General features: G+C 46.2%; 1 protein-coding gene across 1 annotated transcript; it reads left to right on the top strand.

Moving 5' to 3' along the window:
* The first annotated feature begins 1078 nt into the window (after window positions 1-1078).
* Window positions 1079-20737, top strand: LOC146260566 (fibroblast growth factor 14-like). The gene is made up of 5 exons (XM_084667730.1): window positions 1079-1855; window positions 15384-15494; window positions 15789-15892; window positions 18898-19096; window positions 20507-20737. The coding sequence occupies exons 1-5, from the start codon at window positions 1363-1365 to the stop codon at window positions 20650-20652; spliced, it is 1053 nt and encodes a 350-aa protein (XP_084523856.1). The 5' UTR covers window positions 1079-1362; the 3' UTR covers window positions 20653-20737.
* Window positions 20738-21428: the final 691 nt, after the last annotated feature.

Raw genomic sequence — 21428 nt, 5'->3', positions numbered from 1 at the left:
AACTGAACATTGCTTAACCCACTATACAACAGTTCAGGGATGCAAGTTTGATATCAGCTTTGACAGTGACATCAATAGTTAGTGCGAGCGTGCACATTTTTTTTACATTAATTTGAGCAAATACTGTTTTCTGAGCTTTGTGTAATAATGTTTTAGTTTTAATCAAAATAAGATGATTGGTAGGCCTCTCATTTAGAAATTATCTTTAGTTCTGTAATGTTTTCTTAGCCTGCCTCAATTCTGACTTGTGTGCCGAGTCCGACACCTGGGCTTCTGTGTGCGTGCTGCAGCGGCTATTTGGCAAGATCAGAAGAGCGTGCTGACATGGATCGGCTTTAACAAGTGTTGATTTGGATGCTGCGTTTATTTTTTTTCTGGATTATCAATCTAAATTAACACACTGACTAACAAAGTAAATTGTTAAAACTCAAACTTTAGATTTTACTGGGGCACAGCAGATTTATACTGGGGCACGTGCCCCAGTAAAGAAGGTCTAACGACGCCCATGGTGTGTAAGAAATAAATGAGTTGCAATTCAGATGTAGAGACACAGTCTATTCATAGTAAATATAGAATTTGATTAAAGTAACCCTAGTGGACCATACTAGGCCACACTGAGGAACTCAGGCTTAAGTTAATTTGAATTTGTATTTCTCATCAGCAATCATATGAATAATTTACCTTGCTTAGATGCCAGGCTAAGGTTACACACACATTTTCAGTCATGGTCTGTGGACCCCCTGAAGTAGCGCTAGCCACCCCTTGGCCACCCCATATATAAAAGTCTGGTTCCGCCACTGCGCCTGTCCACACTGCAACTTGACGGCGACGGTATCGCTGCTTTTACCAAAATTGTTTGAAGGGAAGTCTTGTTTGTCGGTGACGGGGTGGGAACCACGTGTCTACGTAATGGAAAGCGATCTTTCGGTTCGACTCCTCCTCCCCCTCCTCGCCCACCCATCTTCAGCGCAGGGACAGACTATACGGGACCACGCGCGCACGTTTCTACAGGGTACGTTCTACTTTTCAGAGAAGGACAGTCAGCTTCTTTTCATTAACAAGGTGAGGACACCTCAGACACACTAGCGGAGCTGCGCGGATAAATATGGATAATTGAAGACTGGGTTTAATCAGAAATATTAAACACTTTCTAAAGAAACAGAAAGAAAAGAACTGATCTGTGCTGTGATTTGCATTAAGGCAGTTATACGGAACCGGCGACCGGTTTTCGGGATTGGCTTTTATGCGCTGTTTTGTGGGAGCCTCGGCTACAATGTTCGATTAGAGATGCCACATCTACCGGCTTGTTAACGGACAGACCAAATCCACTTGCAACCTTTTCCAAGTACCAAGCGAACTAATATGCGATGTTTTTTTGTCCAGAAACCCCATGCGTTTCGCCGTGTTCATGCTAGCACCGCATGCCTGTCTGCTGCACCGCTCCCCCCGTGCGGCAGATGCGATCTAAAGAGTGTGTTTGGGCTTCTGACGCGCCGGCCAGGCGGCAGCAGCACCAGCAGCGCTAAAGAGCAGCACACGGAGATAACCGCAACCGTTGCTTTCATCCTGAGGTACAACGACGCGTTTCTGCAGCTACGCGCCAGCGCAGAAAAAGAACCGGGGATTCTCCTGCTCTGTTCTATGGTGCAGCTAGTCGGGCCGAGTCACCGAACTGAGCCGAACGAGACCGGGCTGTTATGCAAGCGGGGGGCGCGAGTCCCCATGCGGGTGTCTAGGCTGCTGGAGCGCTCCTCCACCAAATCCATGAGGTTTCTTTGGAACATTTTCAGCAAAGGATCGCATATGCTGCAGTGTCTTTGTGGCAAGAGTCTCAAGACAACCAAGAACCCAACTGGTGAGTAAGTAGAAAGAGAGAGAAAAAAAGACCCCGTTTGTGTGAGTGTGTATGTGTGTTTTGCGCGCACGCGCGGCTGTTAATATGTGTGTGTCACCTGCTAGACTGCTCTCCTAGGTTCCAGGTTATGGTTGCTGGTGTGTTGTATCTGCAATCGCAGTGTGCAGTAACTGATCGCAAGGGGAGGGGAGGAGAGGAGGAAAAGGGAGGGGAAGAGAATAAGTTATTCGTGTAGACCTCGCTATTGCAGCTGTAGCCTGTGTGTGTGTCTGTGTGAGTGTGTGTAAGAAAGCGAGAAAAAGAGAGAGAGGTACTGCAAAAAAAATCGCATAAATGAAAGCCACAAAACCTGTAGGCTACAATGTGCTTTCCATGCATCCCTTCATGCAACTTTTTAGAGCCCTTGTTCGGCCCTTGTTCAGAAGTAAGATTGTTTATTGGGTATTTCCCCCTTCGGGTCCCGGCTGTAGCTCCACTCTGTGTTGGCTTGCTCTGGCTTGTATCACTGCACCACTTCTGCAACCTCCCCTCCGTCTGGCCCAGAGACGGAGGCTCACACTACAGAGACAAGGGGCCCCTCTGGCGTCTGCAGCCTCGGTACCGAGGCTCGGTTACCATGCCGCCATAAGTCTCAACTCAATGAAAGTAGGAGGCAAGCGGCTGAGGCACTGTTTGATGTCATGGGGTTAGGGTTGTCATGATTTAGATTCTGTTTTGTGGAGGAATGCAGGAAGAGAATACTCAAGACTGAAACCTTAGACCATGAAGGTTAATATTCTTACAAAGATTTAACTGGCAGATTGTTGTTTTTATACCATTATTATTTGAAGTGTGCTGGATGCATAGAGGGTGGGACTGTTACCATGTTGCCAGACTGTCTCATCGTTACCATGTCGCCAGACTGTCTCATAGTTATCATGTCGCCAGACTGACTCATAGTTACCATGTCGCCAGACTGACTCATAGTTACCATGTCGCCAGACTGACTCATAGTTACCATGTTGCCAGACTGACTCATAGTTACCATGTCGCCAGACTTTCCCATATTTACCATGTCGCCAGACTGACTCATAGTTACCATGTCACCAGACTGACTCATAGTACCATGTCGCCAGACTGACTCAGTTACCATGTTGCCAGACTGACTCATAGTTACCATGTTGCCAGACTGACTCATAGTTACCATGTCGCCAGACTGACTCATAGTTACCATGTTGCCAGACTGACTCATAGTTACCATGTCGCCAGACTGACTCATAGTTACCATGTCACCAGACTGACTCATAGTACCATGTCGCCAGACTGACTCAGTTACCATGTTGCCAGACTGACTCATAGTACCATGTCGCCAGACTGACTCAGTTACCATGTTGCCAGACTGACTCATAGTTACCATGTTGCCAGACTGACTCATAGTTACCATGTCGCCAGACTGACTCATAGTTACCATGTTGCCAGACTGACTCATAGTTACCATGTCGCCAGACTGACTCATAGTTACCATGTTGCCAGACTGACTCATAGTTACTTCACGAGCTACACTGGGCGTCACACGGGGCACACTATGCCCAACTCTTCCAGTCATTCCAGAGATAGTTTCATCCTCATCATTTCAGAGAAAGAGAGAGACCAGAGGAAGAAAGAGAGATGTAGAAAGAGAGAGACTAGACTGACTTAAAGAGACTAGACTGAGAGAGAAAGAGACTAGACTGGGAAAGAGAGAGACCAGAAGAAGAGATTGGAGGGGGAGAGAGAAACCAGAGGAAGAGAGAAAAGGATTAGAGGGACAGGGCTAACATGTGAATGTGAAACAGGGACCCAAGCCTTTAGAGGACTGACTACAGACTGTTTACAACAGCCTTTAGAGGACTGACTACAGACTGTTTACAACAGCCTTTAGAGGACTGACTACAGACTGTTTACAACAGCCTTTAGAGGACTGACTACAGACTGTTTACAACAGCCTTTAGAGGACTGACTACAGACTGTTTACAACAGCCTTTAGAGGACTGACTACTGACTGTTTACAACAGTCTTTAGAGGACTGACTACAGACTGTTTACAACAGCCTTTAGAGGACTGACTACAGACTGTTTACAACAGCCTTTAGAGGACTGACTACAGACTGTTTACAACAGCCTTTAGAGGACTGACTACTGACTGTTTACAACAGCCTTTAGAGGACTGACTACAGACTGTTTACAACAGCCTTTAGAGGACTGACTACAGACTGTTTACAACAAATATTGCCTGGACAGGCCAACACATACACAGTTGATTGAACCTATTTGACCTCTTGACCTGCAGACAGCTGGGGAGATATTGGTGTGTTAGGGTTAGGGTGTGTTTTTACTAGATGAATATCCACCTCATTGGCATACAGGTTCAATAAACACAATCAATTTGAAATCCACTACTGGGATGGTTAACTATGTAGGACAGATATCTACTTCTCTGTATGCATTTGTGTTTTGCCCTAACCCACAACACACACAGTGTTGCTCTAACCTACAACAGACAGTGGGATTGTGTTAGGAGATGCTTGTTCAACAGAGTAAAACCCTCAACTGTAAAACATGGACCTTGAGAGAGGAGGAGGGTTAACCCTAACCCTTGAGAGAGGAGGAGGGTTAACCCTAACCCTAGAAAGAGGAGGAGCGTTAACCCTAACCCTAGAGAGAGGAGGAAGAAGACCAAGAGATTTGCTGACTTTACTGTTCAGCTTTTCCCTCAGAATCCATTAATGGAAGTCTTATGGGAGGAATAATGAGGGTGATGTATGCTTAGACATGTGTGTGTATGTATGTGTAAAACATTTTGTATATGCTTGTGTGTGTGCATGTGGGGCATGTGTGTGTGTGTGTGTCCGGGGACTGGTGGTGTGTGTGTCAGGATGTGTGACTGTGTTCATACATGAGTTACACAATAAGAAATCAATAGTGATTAGTAGTCAGTCTCCCCCCACCCGATTCTCTCTCTCTCTATTTCCCTCTCTGTGTTTGCCTAGTCAGGATCCTCTCACCCAACTCTCCCTCCTTTCTCCTCTCCTCTCTCTCCTCTCCCTCCTCTCTCCTCTCCCTCCTCTCTATCTCCTCTTTCCCTCCTCTCTACCTTCTCCTCTCTCCTCTGCTTTGTCTCTCCCACATATATTGTGAGTGTGTCTCCCTCCTTATATTTAGGTTAACTGCCTGCACACGTTCATGACTGACGTCAGACAATCTCTACTAACTATTTTTGTTGAGTAACTGCTGGCCTCGTTCTGGGACTCACAGGATCCTGTTCCCCAAACGTGAACCTGCCGGGGGTAGAAGTGAAGGGAATATAATGATGACATCCAGTGCAGACAGAGCTGTACTGTTGGGTGTCGTGTGGGAGTTCAGCTTGCTCAGTTCCTTGGTGCTTCTGCACTGACCGGAAGGCTGATGCTACTCAGCAACGTTTCATCATCTGGAAAATTATTTCACACACTAGAACTTGCTGATCCGTTCCCCTTCATTCCTACAGTGGGAACCAGACCAAAGATAAAATACAACACTACTTATTATTACTTGATGTCTCATCTATCATAGAGGCATGACCCAGAAAAAAGCTTTCAACCTTCCATTCCTCACGTGCACACTTATACACACACACACACACACACACACACACACACACACATACACACATACATACATACATACACTCCCCTACCTTCCCTCATCCTTCCTTCTTTCACCCACATCCCAGTATGGTGTGTATGTTTTATTTACACCCTGATGTCTGGCAGCTATTCCTAGCTCTCCTCTCTTCATGCAGGTAAAGCCCCCACTTTCCAATAACATGGAGGAAAACCAGCTAACCCAGATAGTTGCAATAGAGGTAGATGGTAGATGGGTGAGATAAATGGGGGGGGGGGTAGATGGAGGAGACAGATGGGGTGACATAGTTACAAGACAGTAGATGTCCAGTATTCTCCATCCCCTTGTGATTGTGTGTGTGTAATGCAGTTGTGCGTGTATGTGTGTGTGTGAGGTACCCTAGGGTCTGCTATGAGGAGGGTGAGGTGTGAAAGGTGGGGTATCTCTCTTTGCCTCTCTCTGTCTCTCTCTCTCGTATGTGTTTGAAGTGAAAGTAGATTAACTGTAGTCATTCAATTGTAGCAGCTGTCTGTAATAAATGAGTATATACACTGAGCTGCTGAGCAGGTTTACCTGTCTCACACACCGTGCTTTACACAAATTAATAGAAATACTGTTACCATAGCCAGGGCTCGACATTAAGGCTTGTCCGCTTGTCCGGGACAAGTGGATTTTTTGTAGGGCAAGTGGAAGAGAACTTTACTTGTCCCACTGGACAAGTTAAAACTCAAACCAAATAAAATATTATGTTACTTCACGTTCTGTTCCAATTATTACGTCTATTTTACCGAATTTATTTGACCGAATTCTGCATTAGCAAAACACAAAATAAGTGGCTTCGCCCAAGATCAGACCGTGCAGCTAATTTAATGGTAAACACTTGAACGGGGGCTTATTACCTGAAAAAGTATTTACTGTGTCATCGCAATTACACTCTCAGGGCTTAAAAACTGTGTGACTTGCTCAAGTAGGCAAATGGCTAGACCATTTCATAATAAATTCAGTAAATCAAACGCTGTAAGACCCAGTGAAATGTTATACAGCTAGCAAACTAACGTTAGCTAGCATTGCTACGACATTGGCTAACTCTACTTCGGTAGGCTATCCTCAGTATTTGCAAGCTATCTAAACTTATACTGTATCTAAAATAAGATAAATGGCCGCGAGACAAGCTTTCACAGGTGTTCGCATGTCTATGTTGCTTCACTCCGTGGGCCTGCACCTCGTCCATTACTGTTTACAACGTTAGCAGGACAACTTGGTTTGCGTTGCCTTCTCAGCGTGAGAAGTACAAGGTTTGGTGTGAGAGCGTCTGAGCAGGGGCGATTCTAGGATCAGACCTCAAGGGTTGTTCAGTCCCCAATTAGAATGTGACATGAATACAGTGCCTTGCAAAAGTGCTAAACCCCCTTGCTATTATAAATCCCTAATTTAACTTGATAGCAATTAATACATGTATGTATTATTATGAAAAATATTGAATGAATAAAAAAACTAAGGATGTCCCTTTCTTCATGAACTACCAGCATCAAATGATAATAAAGAATAATATATATTTTTAGGGGTGCTTGAGCACCCGCTTGAGCACCTACTTTACAGTTGAATATTAGCTGGTATTTAACTACATACATTTAACTGATACAAATGCTGCTAAAGCTTGCTAGGTACACCACTGCCGACGCTAGCAAACTAGAAACGTCAACACCATTAAAAAAAAAAATTACATTATAAATCTTTACCCGGACAAGTGACTTTTGTGTCTGGACAAGTGAAACGTTAATGTACTTGTCCGAAGGACAAGTGCCTCAAAAAGTTAATGTCGAGGCCTGCCATAGCATACTGTTACCATAACACTTTTACCAGAGGAATGTTATAAACTGGTGTTGAGAGGAAACTGGTGTTGAGGGGAGACTGTAGACTGGTGTTGAGGGGAGACTGTAGACTGGTGTTGAAGGGAGACTGGTGTTGAGAGGAGACTGGAGACTGGTGTTGAGGGGAGACTGGTGTTGAGGGCAGACTGGAGACTGGTGTTGAGGGGAGACTGTAAACTGGTGTTGAGAGGAGACTGGTGTTAAGAGGAGACTGGTGTTGAGGGGAGACTGGAGACTGGTGTTGAGGGCAGACTGGTGTTGAGGGCAGACTGGTGTTGAGGGCAGACTGGTGTTGAGGGGAGACTGGAGACTGGTGTTGAGGGCAGACAGGAAACTGGTGTTGAGGGGAGACTGTAAACTGGTGTTGAGAGGAGACTGGTGTTAAGAAGAGACTGGTGTTGAGGGGAGACTGGTGTTGAGGGGAGACTGGAGACTGGTGTTGAGGGGAGACTGGTGTTGAGGGCGTCTGCTAAAAGCGTCTGCATTTAACAGTCGCTTTTTTATCCAAAGCGACTTCGAAAACAGAGCTTTACAAAAGTGCATAGGTCACTGATCATATCAACGAGATAGTCCCAAACATTGCGGGTAGCCAAAACATGAAGCATACATAGTGAAAACTAAATAAGTCCCATGGGGAAGAGCAATAAGAGCATGTAGTTGAACAAGGTACAACTAAACCATTTAGCAACATGAACCTAAAAAAGTGCAAGGGGGTACCTGTGGAAAAAAGCAAGCAACAAAAATATATTACACAGTAAGTACAATAGTTTTAAGTCAGCTACAACTAACCAAGAAGAGCAACAAGTTTCTCAAGAGTCATTGTGATCCTGGAGGAAACATCAGGTCCAGCCAATCATTCCTGAGTACCATTGTACTCCCAGAACAAGTGTGTCTTGAACCTTTTCTTGAAGGTGGGGAGACAGTCAGTGTCTCTGATGAAGGTGGGGAGTTGATTCCACCATTGGGGGGCCAGACAGGAGAAGAGCTTGTGTTGGGACCGGGCAGTCTTGAGCGGTGGGACCACCAGACGGTTGTCAGAAGAAGACCGTAGGTGGCGGGTGGGGGTGTAAGGCTGGAGCATAGTCTTGATGTAGTCAGGTGCAGTCCCGTTCACCGCTCGGAAGGTCAGTACCAGTGTCTTGAATCTGATACGGGCCGTGATGGGAAGCCAGTGAAGGGAGATGAGGAGCGGGGTAACATGGGAGCGTCTGGGTAGATTGAAGACCAGGCGGGCTGCCGCATTCTGAATCGTCTGGAGAGGGCGGGTTGCGCATGCTGGGAGACCGGCGAGAATCTACACAGCCGGTAGACTGAGCAATGTGGGCTGTGAGGGAGAGCTCATCATCCATGGTCACTTCGAGGTTCCTAGCAGAGGATGAAGGGGTCACCGTTGCAGATCCCAGGGTAATTGAGAGAGCGTTGAGAGGAGACTGCACTTTGAGCTGCAATTCTTGTATGAAAAGTGCTATATAAATAAAGACTTACTTACTTACTGGTGTTGAGGGCAGCCTGGAGACTGGTGTTGAGGGCAGACTGGTGTTGAGGGCAGACTGGTGTTGAGGGCAGACTGGTGTTGGGGGCAGACTGGTGTTGGGGGCAGACTGGAGACTGGTGTTTAGGGCAGACTGGTGTTGAGGGCAGCCTGGAGACTGTTGTTGAGGGCAGACTGGTGTTGAGGGCAGACTGGTGTTGAGGGCAGACTGGTGTTGAGGGCAGACTGGAGACTGGTTTTGAGGAGAGGTGCTTGTGGATGGTGAGGTAGGCTAGGATTAGATCTTGGTACAAAGTTAATTCATGGTTTTCATGAACCCAGGCTAGTATAGTGTGGGATACTGCTAGTGTAGTATGTGTGTAGTGTGTGTTTAGTGTGTATATATGTGTGTGAGCATGTATGATGTGTGCATGATTTTTAATGACAAAGTGGTGAAATGTTCATACACTGTGCCTGGCATGATGTTAGCGCGTGGTCAGAACATGCATCTGGGCAGTAGCGTGTGGAAGCACACACATGTGAAGGAGAAGAGAGGTGTGGAGAGGAGAAGAGAGGAGCAATATGGGGTGGAGCAGCAAGCAGGGTGCAAATTACGGGGGGTTTGGGGGGGTTTGACCCCCTAATTGAGATGGGAGAGGAGTGGAGCGGATAGGACAGGACGTGAACAGAGAGAGGAGTGGAGCGGAGAGGAGGAAGAGCTGGTTGTTCATGGTCTGTTGATAGTGAGAGGGAAGCAGGCTGCTTCTGATCTGAAAGCATACATGGCCTGGTGGCAATACAACACTTCTGGTGAATAAACTCATCCAGCTGTTACTGTGACCTGGGAGAAGTGTGACCTGTGACTTAAGGAACTGCGACTGGTGTCTCTGCTGGATACAGTGTCATCCAGTGGAAGCTTCTGGTACTGTAGCTGTAGTGTGTGTGTATATGTGTGTGTGTATATGTGTGTGTATGTGGGGTGGACGTGACAGAGAGCCCAACTCATTGAACACTCTGGCGCCTCCAAGTGGACAAAAATATACATGATTGTTTACTTCTGAACAGCATATTTTTCCGTCATCTGACAACTTTGACTGGTTCCTCCCTAACCCTAACCTACCTACCGTTGTGGACCATGGCCGTGTCCTCTATCGTACTGGACCGTAAAAAATGTTCCACATAGTGATGTGACAGAGGTTCGTTTTTCCTGTGTTGAGCATAGTTGTGTTTTCTCTCTCTCACATGCTCTCTTTCTTTCTCTCTGTCTCTCTCACTCTCTAACACGGTGCCAAGTGGCAGCGTTATTTCTGCCAATAAGACATTTATAAAAAATAGCCTCAAGGCGCTACTAGCCTTCGAGTCTTGGTGACCACACATGATAAGGCGGAAAGAACAACTAATAATCAACTGTAGTGTCCATCAGCCTACTTTTATCTTTCTGGTGAATCTACGCTTGTTCGAGCAATTTTCAAACCGCAAATTTAGCCGCCGAACGGACCGCATTTCGGGAAAGCTGAGACTCTAAGCGGTGCTGAGCAACCCCTGCCACCAGAGACTGCTTCGGTCTTGCATTTATCTTCCCATTGATAAGCTCATCAATATAAACCTAACATTGATAAGCACATCAATATAAAGCCTAACCCTAAACATTAAGACTGGAAACTCTCCGGTTACCCACGGGAAGTGTTACACGGGCAGGTCAGCTTGTCCGAGAAGTAGCCTAACATTGCCGCTAACCTGTAGCGCATGGAACTGTAAAGCCCTGCAGTCTTCATGTCAGAGAAACCAAATGTACAGTTGTAGCCCTGCTGGGGCGGTCCTACTCGGGCTTTCCTTAATAAAGACGTTAAGAGCAGGCTACTGCGCTTAACGCGGCAATTCGCGTTTAGCGTCAACCCTTCTCCAGGGTATGAGGTTGTCTGATAGTCGAACCGCCCAGATGCAAATGATGTTTTAGAAACTGTGTTCTGTTTTGGTGAAGCGCAGAAGTGGGCAACATCTGAAAGAAAGAGACCAGATCTTCGGCGGGGAGTTTTTTGAAGAGAACGTTACCACACCATCTTAAATGCACAAAGTTAATTCATTTTTTTGTTCTGAATTATGTAGCCTACCTTTGTCTCAAAGCCCGTTTGCCGGTGTAGGCGCTATATTATCTGCTTGTAGTAGAGACCGGGAAATGTTATGGACTTGGTAAATCTGTGCGCGCGGGCACCGCGTAGACCCCCCTCCGCCCCACCTCTTCCCTCTCTCTCTCTGAATCTTTAAGCGAGCCCCACCCGATAGTGCCCTGCCTGGCGCGCGTCCTTCACCAGGCGTAATCACGTTAAAACAGCACAGTTTGATTTTGAGAGTGCGCCTGAGACAGTCGTGGAGCGCATGGCTTGAACTGGCGTGTCCAGAGTGGTCCGCGGTAGCTCCTCATGGTGTGGGATGCGTCGCCGACCGAGGACAGATACTAATGGGACGATGAACAATTGTCAACGGGTATAGATTTAGGAGAATAACACAGAACGCTTGTATCATTTCTTTGCTGCTCCTATTTTCGAGGAGTGTGATTTCAAACATCCGTCACAGTGAACTGATCAATCATGACATGGCAAGAACGGACAGCAAACATGTTGACAGTTTTGAAAACGCTCGTTTCCGACAAGAGGCACGCAGTGACATTTTGAAGTTATTTTACAAGAACGGTATACGTGAAGCAGATTGTTTTTTATTGCTGAATGTTAAAATGACTTCTTCAAAAATATGATATGTGGACTTTATTGTGTTGTGTCGATATATTTATTACTGATGGGTAGTCCAAACATAGGAATTGTCGACACAATTATGGGTCTGTAGGCAAGGACTGAACAAGGCGCGTTTGTGTTGTCTGTGCTCCGTGCCCACGGGGAAACGGAGGACAGACTCCTTTTTCCGTTTGTTTCGGTTGAAACATGGCAGCGGCTATTGCCAGCGGTTTGATCCGACAGAAGAGACAGGCACGGGAGCAACACATCCACCGGCCGCAGACTCACAGACGAAGAAAAAGCCCCAGCAAGAATAAAGGTCTTTGTAACGGGAATCTGGTCGACATCTTCTCCAAAGTGAGAATCTTTGGTCTGAAGAAGAGGAGGCTACGGAGACAAGGTGTGGACAGAGGTAGAGCGCGGGAGGCGCGTGGACATGCACACACACAGACGGCAGCTATGTCATTACGCACGGGCATTGAGAGTTGCTAGGCATACATGTCTGCTCCAGCGGAGCAATTTACTAAAACATCTTGGCTTTTATTTTATAGCCTATATACTATTATTGTATATGTTAAGTATGTATAACATATATTATTATTTTATTTAACACATAGTATTACTCATCTAAAATAACACATATATTATTAATATTTAACCTATATAGCTAATATATTTATTTAACCAATGTATTAGTGCAAGGAAGCTTTGAAGGCAGTGGCCTATCTCGTGCGCTGTTGCATTCTCGGTGTTATGTTATGTCTTGCCGGTCAAGATAAGGCTCCAGTTAAGCATCTCAAGATTAATAAAACTGTCAATGATTACGATCTTCTCTATTTTGCACGAATATGTAAATGTAGAAGTTGTGGAAAATAAGTGGGCCTTAAAACTAGTTAATTTTCAAAATCACATTTAAATATATCTGAAATAAGGTTGTCTGTTGGGTCTTCAACAAGAGCCACCAGCTGACCAATATATTGTCTACATAGACAACGAATATTTGTTGTCAAAGAGAGGAGTCTTAAATATGTGGATAAAGGTGTGTGTGTTACATTAAAATTGCCTTTTGTAAGGATGAAGTGTAGCTGGAACAGCAGCAGTGAGGGTCTGTTGCTCCTCAGAGTGGGGACAGCCATTTTGTTGCTGCCAGTAACATCAATTTGTACAACCTGTGGCTTGATGGAGATGGTGAATAACACAAATGCACACACACAGACACACATTCCATACACACACACACACACAGACATGAACACTCACAGTTACCTGTGATGTATGGCTTCTCTAATTGGAATGTATGTGAATACAAAAGGAGAGAAAGAGAGGTGATGGCTTTTTTAAGGGACAAATCTCTGCACTCTTTCATTTGTTTCTGACAATGAAGATTCCCTTTGATTACTGAAAGCAGTGATGCTTCTCTCCTTCTTCCCCATCCCATCTAGCCCAGTTCTGTCCATCATCTCCTTTCCTCTCTCCCGACTACTTATTCTCTCTATCTACCTCCCTACCTCCCTCCCTTCCTGGTTTTTCACCAACACATGCTACCAGGTGTGAAATGTGGTGTGAGGTGTGATTGCAGATGTTCTATCAGGAAGCTTGACGTGAAGTCCAAATACGGATTCTTCTGTTTGAAGGTGCGACGGGAAGATATCTGTTATCTCAGGAGCTAATATCACTGGTTCTTCACTAATAAGTGATCAAACTGGAGGGTTGTCTGCTCTGACTGGAGGGTTGTCTCTGCTGTCTCTACTGTCTCTACTGTCTCTGCTGTCCCTACTGTCTCTACTGTCTCTACTGTCTCTGCTATCTCTACTGTCTCTGCTGTCTCTACTGTCTCTGCTATCTCTACTGTCTCTACTGTCTCTGCTGTCTCTACTGTCTCTGCTATCTCTACTGTCTCTACTGTCTCTGCTGTCTCTACTGTCTCTGCTGTCTCTACTGTCTCTGCTATCTCTGCTATCACTACTGTCCCTACTGTCCCTACTGTCTCTGTTGTCTCTACTGTCTCTGTTGTCTCTGCTGTCTCTACTGTATCTGCTGTCTCTACTGTCTCTGCTATCTCTACTGTCTCTGCTGTCTCTACTGTATCTGCTATCTCTACTGTCTCTACTGTATCTGCTGTTCCCCTCTATCCCCAGACAGTACAGTATTCTCAGATTGTTCTTGATGATATTCGGGCAGAGAATGATCACAATGGTCCTAAGTTATAGAACCCTCTAGAATCCGCTGGTTCTCAGGATCATGGAGGGGCTTCACCAAGACTAAGCACAACAAATACTGATCTAAATATTAGACACATTTGCTTAACGACATTTGTTTGATTAATTGATTGATTGAAAGTGAGTGGGGTGAGATCGGAGTGTCTGGGATGAGAGGGGGTGTTGTCAGGGGATACCTGCTCTCTGGAAGGAAAATCAGACACTGGAATCCTCAGACTGTCTCCATGACAACCCCGTGGATAAGGGAATCCTGGAGTAGTTTCCCTAGTAACAGACAGAATGTGGGAATATCACTTGATGGGAATATTGCCCTGGTAACACTGAGGCTGAGAATGTAGGGAAAATATTCCAATTGAGACAGAATTCTAATAACTTCAACATGTAATTCTGAAAAATGTCAGTTATGGACAACAGAATATGAGATAATTATTCCTTGGTATTTCTTGCCCTTCTTGGTTTAGATGGAGAGGTGCGTCTGCTGAATGTGGGGGGACGTGACAGAGTCAACTGCATGGGAACTCTTTCTCTCTCTCCCCCCCTCTCTCTCGCTCTCTCTCTCCTCCTGTCTGTCACTCCCTCTCTCTCCCTCTCTCTCTCTCTCTCTCTCTCTCTCTCCTCTCACTCTCCCTCTCTCTCTCTCTCCCCCTCTGTCTTTGTTTCTCCTTCCCTTTCTCCCTGTTTCTCCTTAGGCTCTCTCTTTTTTTTTCTAAAAGTACCTCACCTTTCTTCCTCTCTCCTTTCTTCTTTAAGTGGGTCAGAGTAATATTGTTCTCCAGACTGCTATAGAGCTGAGTGTGAGGGTAAGTGTAAGAGTGAGAGCATGAAGGGTTAGGGTTAGAGTGAGAGCATGAAGGGTTAGGGTTAGAGTGAGAGCATGAAGGGTTAGGGTTAGAGTGAGAGCATGAAGGGTTAGGGTTAGAGTGAGAGCATGAAGGGTTAGGGTTAGAGTGAGAGCATGAAGGGTTAGGGTTAGAGTGAGAGCATGAAGGGTTAGGGTTAGAGTGAGAGCATGAAGGGTTAGGGTTAGAGTGAGAGCATGAAGGGTTAGGGTTAGAGTGAGAGCATGAAGGGTTAGGGTTAGAGTGAGAGCATGAAGGGTTAGGGTTAGAGCCTGGAGGGGAGAAGTGTGACAGAGTGCCGGAGGGCCGTGTCTACCTGCGGTAGATCTATAAATCAGTTGAACAAGGCTATAGATACTGTCTACCTGCTGTAGATCTATAAATCAGTTGAACAGGGATATAGATACAGTCTACCTGCTGTAGATCTATAAATCAGTTGAACAGGGATATAGATACAGTCTACCTGCTGTAGATCTATAGCATCTGGAGGATGTTAATCAACACCACCAGCCAGTGGGGAAAGCCCTGTTACTAGACACACTGGAGTGTGGGAGTGTGTGATTGTGTAGCCATGGTAACCCTTGCTAGAATTAGAGATGACATGATGGTGGAAATGATGACAGTGTGTCACCATAGTAACAAGCCCTGCCCATACCTGCCCAAACAGCTTACTTATGCCCTTTGAGGATGTGTGTGGATTTAAAGATAACTAGCTAGCCTTCTAATAACACACAAACACATGTGCATATATGGTTGAGGTAACACTGGCCTTGTCTCAGATCTGCAGCTGAAGGGGATTGTGACCAGGCTGTACTGCAGGCAGGGATTCTACCTGCAGATGAACCCAGACGGACACATGGATGGGACCAAAGATGACGCTACAAACTCTTGTGAGGACATATACATCTACACACACATCTGCAGACACACACATCACTCCCTTCGCCGTCCTTTAATACAACAAGAAAATCAGATTGTTGAGGCATGCTGTTAGTGTTCAGAATGACACAGATCTGACTAGAGGAAATGTGGTATTTGTGATTCAACACACGCCTTTACACACACACACACACACACACTGTGCCTGCTATTTGTCTGACTGTGTGTGTTTGTACGTGCGTGTGCTAATGTGTGTGTGTTGGTGTATATATGTATGTTGGTGTGTGTTGGTGTGTGTGTTCCAGCTCTCTTCAACCTCATCCCGGTGGGGCTTCGTGTGGTGGCTATCCAGTCAGTACAGACGGCGCTGTATGTCGCCATGAACGCAGAGGGACTCCTCTACTCATCTGTGAGTCACATATATACGCATCAAATGCTTTTGTTCAAGGTGACATACAGAGAGGAATTCAAACCTGAAACTTATTACTTAATGTAGGAAGAAAAAAGTAGGGAAAAAAGGTATGAAAGAAAAAGGTAACCAAGTACTAATGCGCCTCCACTTCTTCTAAGAAGAAAAAATCATAATATATCAAGCAGGTTGCTTTGCCTGGCCATAAGCACACGGCACTACTTTAAGAGTGCTAATTTTGAGTGGTCTGGTCTTGACCCAGTCTCGCCCTACCTTGATCTGGTCTTGAAGTCTTGGCCATGACTTGGGCTCAGTTTAGGTGGTCTTTACTACAACACTGGAGATGAAGTAGAGAGAGGAGATATAGAGAGGAGGTTGAGAGAGGATGGGGGAGAGGATGAAGGGAGAGGAATTGTCTAATGTTTGTTTTTCATTAGACCATTCTTATGATCATGTGTATTTGACCATACAAGACTATTACTGGGTTCAGATAGAGGAGAGCATGCATATGAAGCAGAGGTGTCGGGGCCACACCCAGAGGACCGTGTGTACAGGACCGTGTGTACATGACCATGTGCCCCGACACTCTGGGTGCTCTTGCTGCAGAAAAGCAGACGGAGGGAGAAATGGGGGGGGGGGGTAAATGGGAGGGGTAAATGAATGATTCCAGACTAACCCTAACCCTTTGACAGATCACATCAGCCAGAAAAAAGAAAGTTCAAGTGTTTGAACTCATTTTTTTTTGGGGGGGGGGGGGCGGAAGGAGGAGTGGAGGGGTGGAGGGAGGAGTGGGGGGAGGGAGGAGTGGAGGGGAGGAGTGGAGGAAGAGAGGATAGGGCAGGATGGGGGTCAGTGTTTTTATACCTTAACTTTTTTTTTATATATATACTTTAACTTGCCTTTTACTTTAAGAATTTTGAGAATATGTTTCTCCAATTTTAATGAATCTACCTAGCATAGCACCATATTGTATAGCTCTGTTTAGCGTATCACCATTACTATATAGATCCACTTAGCGTAGCAACACACTTTATGTAAATAATGGATGGTACTACTACAGAACAATTCACTACTTGTCACACATCTCAGAGTGTATGTTACTCATCACAGAACCGGAAGTGTGTGTATGTGTGTGTGTGTTTGTGTATTTGTGTGTGTTAGAACAAGTAGATTATTCTCTTCTGATCAGGTCCTCTGAACAGAGGTGTGAAGAGATATTGTGTGTTACCAGGCAGGCTGGATAGGAGTGTGTGTGTGTGTGCGTCTGTGTGTGTATGTGTGTAAGTAAGTATCCATGCGTCTGTGTGCGGGAGCTGTCAGATTGATGTGGTTGTGAGAGCAGGCTGCCAGGATAGAAAAACTTCACCTGATTAGACAGAGCCAGTGCTGGTAGGACAAGACAGACAGGCTGGTGGCTAAACAGGCTGGTGGCTAGACAGGCTGGTGGCTAAACAGGCTGGTGGCTAGAGAGGCTGGTGGCTAGACAGGCTGGTGGCGAGACAGGCTGGTGGCGAGACAGGCTGGTGGCTAGACAGGCTGATGGCTAGAGAGGCTGGTGGCTAGACAGGCTGGTGGCTAGACAGGCTGGTGGCGAGACAGGCTGGTGGCTAAACAGGCTGGTGGCTAAACAGGCTGGTGGCTAGACAGGCTGGTGGCTAGACAGGCTGGTGGCGAGACAGGCTGGTGGCTAGACAGGCTGGTGGCGAGACAGGCTGGTGGCTAGACAGGCTGGTGGCTAGACAGGCTGGTGGCTAGAGAGGCTGGTGGCGAGACAGGCTGGTGGCTAGAGAGGCTGGTGGCGAGACAGGCTGGTGGCGAGACAGGCTGGTGGCTAGACAGGCTGGTGGCGAGACAGGCTGGTGGCTAGACAGGCTGGTGGCGAGACAGGCTGGTGACGAGACAGGCTGGTGGCGAGACAGGCTGGTGGCTAAACAGGCTGGTGGCTAGAGAGGCTGGTGGCGAGACAGGCTGGTGGCTAAACAGGCTGGTGGCTAGAGAGGCTGGTGGCGAGACAGGCTGGTGGCTAGACAGGCTGGTGGCGAGACAGGCTGGTGGCGAGACAGGCTGGTGGCGAGACAGGCTGGTGGCTAGACAGGCTGGTGGCGAGACAGGCTGGTGGCGAGACAGGCTGGTGGCGAGACAGGCTGGTGGTCCCTCCTCCCTCCTACCTCAGGAGTTTGAACAAGAGGCCTGTGTAATTGCAGGTTAACACACTGAAAAACATAAGCACATATCACTGTCCACACAAATGTTACTAATGTTACTTTGCTCCTTTTGTATAGTTAGTCCACATATTTAAGTTTCAATATTCTTATATGTTTATAGTATGCACCTCCCTTCCAAAGTAAATTCCTTGTTTGTGCAAACACTCATGGCGAATAAACTCCCTTCTGATTCTGATTCTGAGGGTTAGGGTTACACAAATATCACCTTCAACACTAATATTACACGCTGTATGTCACATATAGAAATAAATGTTTCACAGCAAACCAACCCACCAAAGTCAAAATAAAGAACAAACAGAGAAATCAGTGAATCAATCACAACAGTTGATGATGTATGATTCCCCTCTCAGCCTGCCAGCTCTCTGCTACCCTGAGCACTCAATCACCCCCAGCCTCACTCAGGCCTGGTTACCACTCCAACATCATTTCCATGGCAACAGCGAACAGCAATGCAACACACACACACACACACAGGTGAGAGAGTGTCTCTCGGCAACAAACCCAGACAGTGACGGACCCAGACGAGCACAGCTGCTCAGAATGACAATATCCCGGGATATCTGGGTGACTGGATGGATGGCTGGATGGCTGACTGGTTGGATGGCTGGCTGGCTGGCTGGCTGGCTGGCTGGATGGCTGGATGGCTGGCTGACTGACTGACTGGATGGCTGGCTGCCTGACTGGCTGTTGTAAATGTTTGTTCTATTCTATTAACTGCTGTCTATCATCCTCTCTCTCCCTCTTTCTCACTCTGTCATTCCCTCTCTTCTGCCTGTGTAGGAGCTGTTTACCCCAGAGTGTAAGTTTAAGGAGTCTGTGTTTGAAAACTACTATGTGATCTACTCGTCCATGCTGTACAGACAGCAGGAGTCTGGCCGGGCCTGGTTCCTGGGGCTCAACAAGGAGGGCCAGCCCATGAAAGGCAACCGTGTGAAGAAGACCAAACCAGCTGCACACTTCCTGCCCAAACCTATAGAAGGTAACGCACATGCATGTATGCACACACACACACGCATGTACACGTACACGCATGTACACACACACACATGCACTTACACACACACCCTGAATCAGAATTAGAATCAATGAACTTATTTATTTTAAATAAGTTTAAACAAGTCTAACTATACTTTACAAAAGGTGCAAAGTCTAATTAACTAATACTAACTAATACTAAGGGGACAGTTCAAGTTCAAGTCTTTTATTTGTCAGGTACACAGAACAACACAAGGGGCCTGACTTAGTCCATGACTCAAGTGTCATTCCTAGTTTGCACTCGACGCAAAGCCGACTTTTCCCTCCACAGACGCACATCGAAATGACTTTGCACTCCCGTGGGCGGTTCAGCCAAAAAGGAGGCGTTTTCCGGCGCAAACGTTCCCTGGTGCCATCTTGCAGTTTCCGAAAAACAATTCCTTTACTGACCAGGAAAAAGGTGGTCTAAAGTCAATGGTGCATTATTCAGATGCTATTTTAAGGGTGCAAGCTTGGTCCGTACGCACTGCTGGCGAGGCCAGGGTCTTCTTTCTGCGACGCTACGTTACATTGTTTTGATTTATGGCGTGTTACATTTCTTCAATGATTATAAAAAGATTTTCATAACAAATTTCTATGTACGTGAACTTTATTTGTAACAACTGTGGCAATTTCCTCCTGCGACTGTTAATTTGAAGCTAATTTGGTTAGGTTTCTTCTTCCATGCCCATCAGAATCAGAATTCGCCATGAAGTTTATGTTACATAAATACGCAATTTACTGTGGCAGGAAGGTGCAGGTATAAATTAAGTACAAAGGTACATTAGTTAAACTAATTCTAAGAACTAAACAATTTAAAAATATAACAATTAAAAAAATATATATGTAAAAATAAGAATTATAATTTGAATGAACAGCATGAGCGGGCAATTTAGTGCAATGAGAAAACTGCTCTGCCTTTCCCATACAATGTCATTTCACTATCTTTTACGGCTCTGACGAGAACGTCGGTCTCCTCCTGTGAACCGCTCCTGGCGTGCGCCTGGCAAATCCGCCGTTATAATAGCAATTGCCATGGAACAAGCGCTGCTCTTAAAGGGAATGTGAGATGATGCTCTGATTGGTTTATTGCACGTTACGCCCAAACCACACCCATTAGTAATGTAGCTACTTCAGACCAACCCTTTTTAGATTTGCGCCAGGCGCAAAGTCATTTATCCCGCCGGCAAAATAACAAACTGGTGGCGACAGGTATGTAGAATAAAATAAATGTAAAGTATAAACCTCACAGACACATGTGCATGCACACATGCAGCACAGATTGAAAAGTATATCTAGACACATACTCACTGTTCCATATGACATATTAAGACATTCACACACACATCCCTAATCCCCCTGTGTCTCTCTGCAGTGGCGATGTACCGGGAACCTTCACTGCATGACGTAGCTAAGGCCACGCCCAGACCTGCTGGGGCCCCACCCAGTAAAAGCTCCACCAGCGAACCAGTGGTCATGAACGGGGGCAAGCCAGTCAACAAGCCTGACAAGGAGACATAACCCCTCCTCCTCCTCTCCCCCCGGCATGACAAGACCTGAGACTCCACCCACTGCACCCAAACTCTCCTTCTGATTGGTCAACAATGGGCCAAGTTGAGGAGGTGGTGGGGAGAAGGAGAGGAAGGAAGGGGAGTAGGAGGAGAGGTGGGGAGGAGGGAAAGTGAGGTTGGGGGGAGCGGAGAAGGGGAGAAAGGAAAGGTCAACGGGGAGAAGAGGAAGGAGCAGTTGGAGCATGAGCAGGAGAAGGGGCATGACAACCTGGAGGAGAGGAGGAAGGAGCAGGTGGAGGAGGAGGAGGAGGAGGATAAAACAGTGGCGAAGCCAAGTTGCTCAAACATACTGAAGTTGGGACAGCGCAATGCCCTACCTACACAATGCAGAGTGACTGAAACTACAACTATTTATGGTTATTGACAACGCAGGGTGACTGAAACTACAGCTATTTATGGTTATTTACAATGCAGAGTGACTGAAACTACAACTATTTATGGTTATTTATCTGTAAGATTATCCTCTTGTTCTCCCTGTGTTTCCCCTTGTTCTCCATGTGTTCTCCATGTGTCTGTCAGGTAGCTTTGCTTGCTGATGGTTACCCAGAATCCTCTCTGTCTCTGCACTGTAGCAGCAGAGGGTGTCCATGATGACCCCTGTTTAAAGCTTTGTCCCAAACAGCCCTGGTTCCTGGATGCTGGATTGAAGGTCAGGGTTAGGGTTGGAGGTTATGGTTAGGGTTGGAGGTCTGGGTTAGGGTTGGAGGTTAGGGTTACATCCATATG

Source organism: Hypomesus nipponensis, chromosome 12 (genome assembly GCF_054491055.1).
Source record: "Hypomesus nipponensis isolate SF chromosome 12, ASM5449105v1, whole genome shotgun sequence".
NCBI classification, from domain to species: Eukaryota; Metazoa; Chordata; class Actinopteri; order Osmeriformes; family Osmeridae; genus Hypomesus; species Hypomesus nipponensis.
This window is presented reverse-complemented; position numbering and strand designations above follow the sequence as displayed.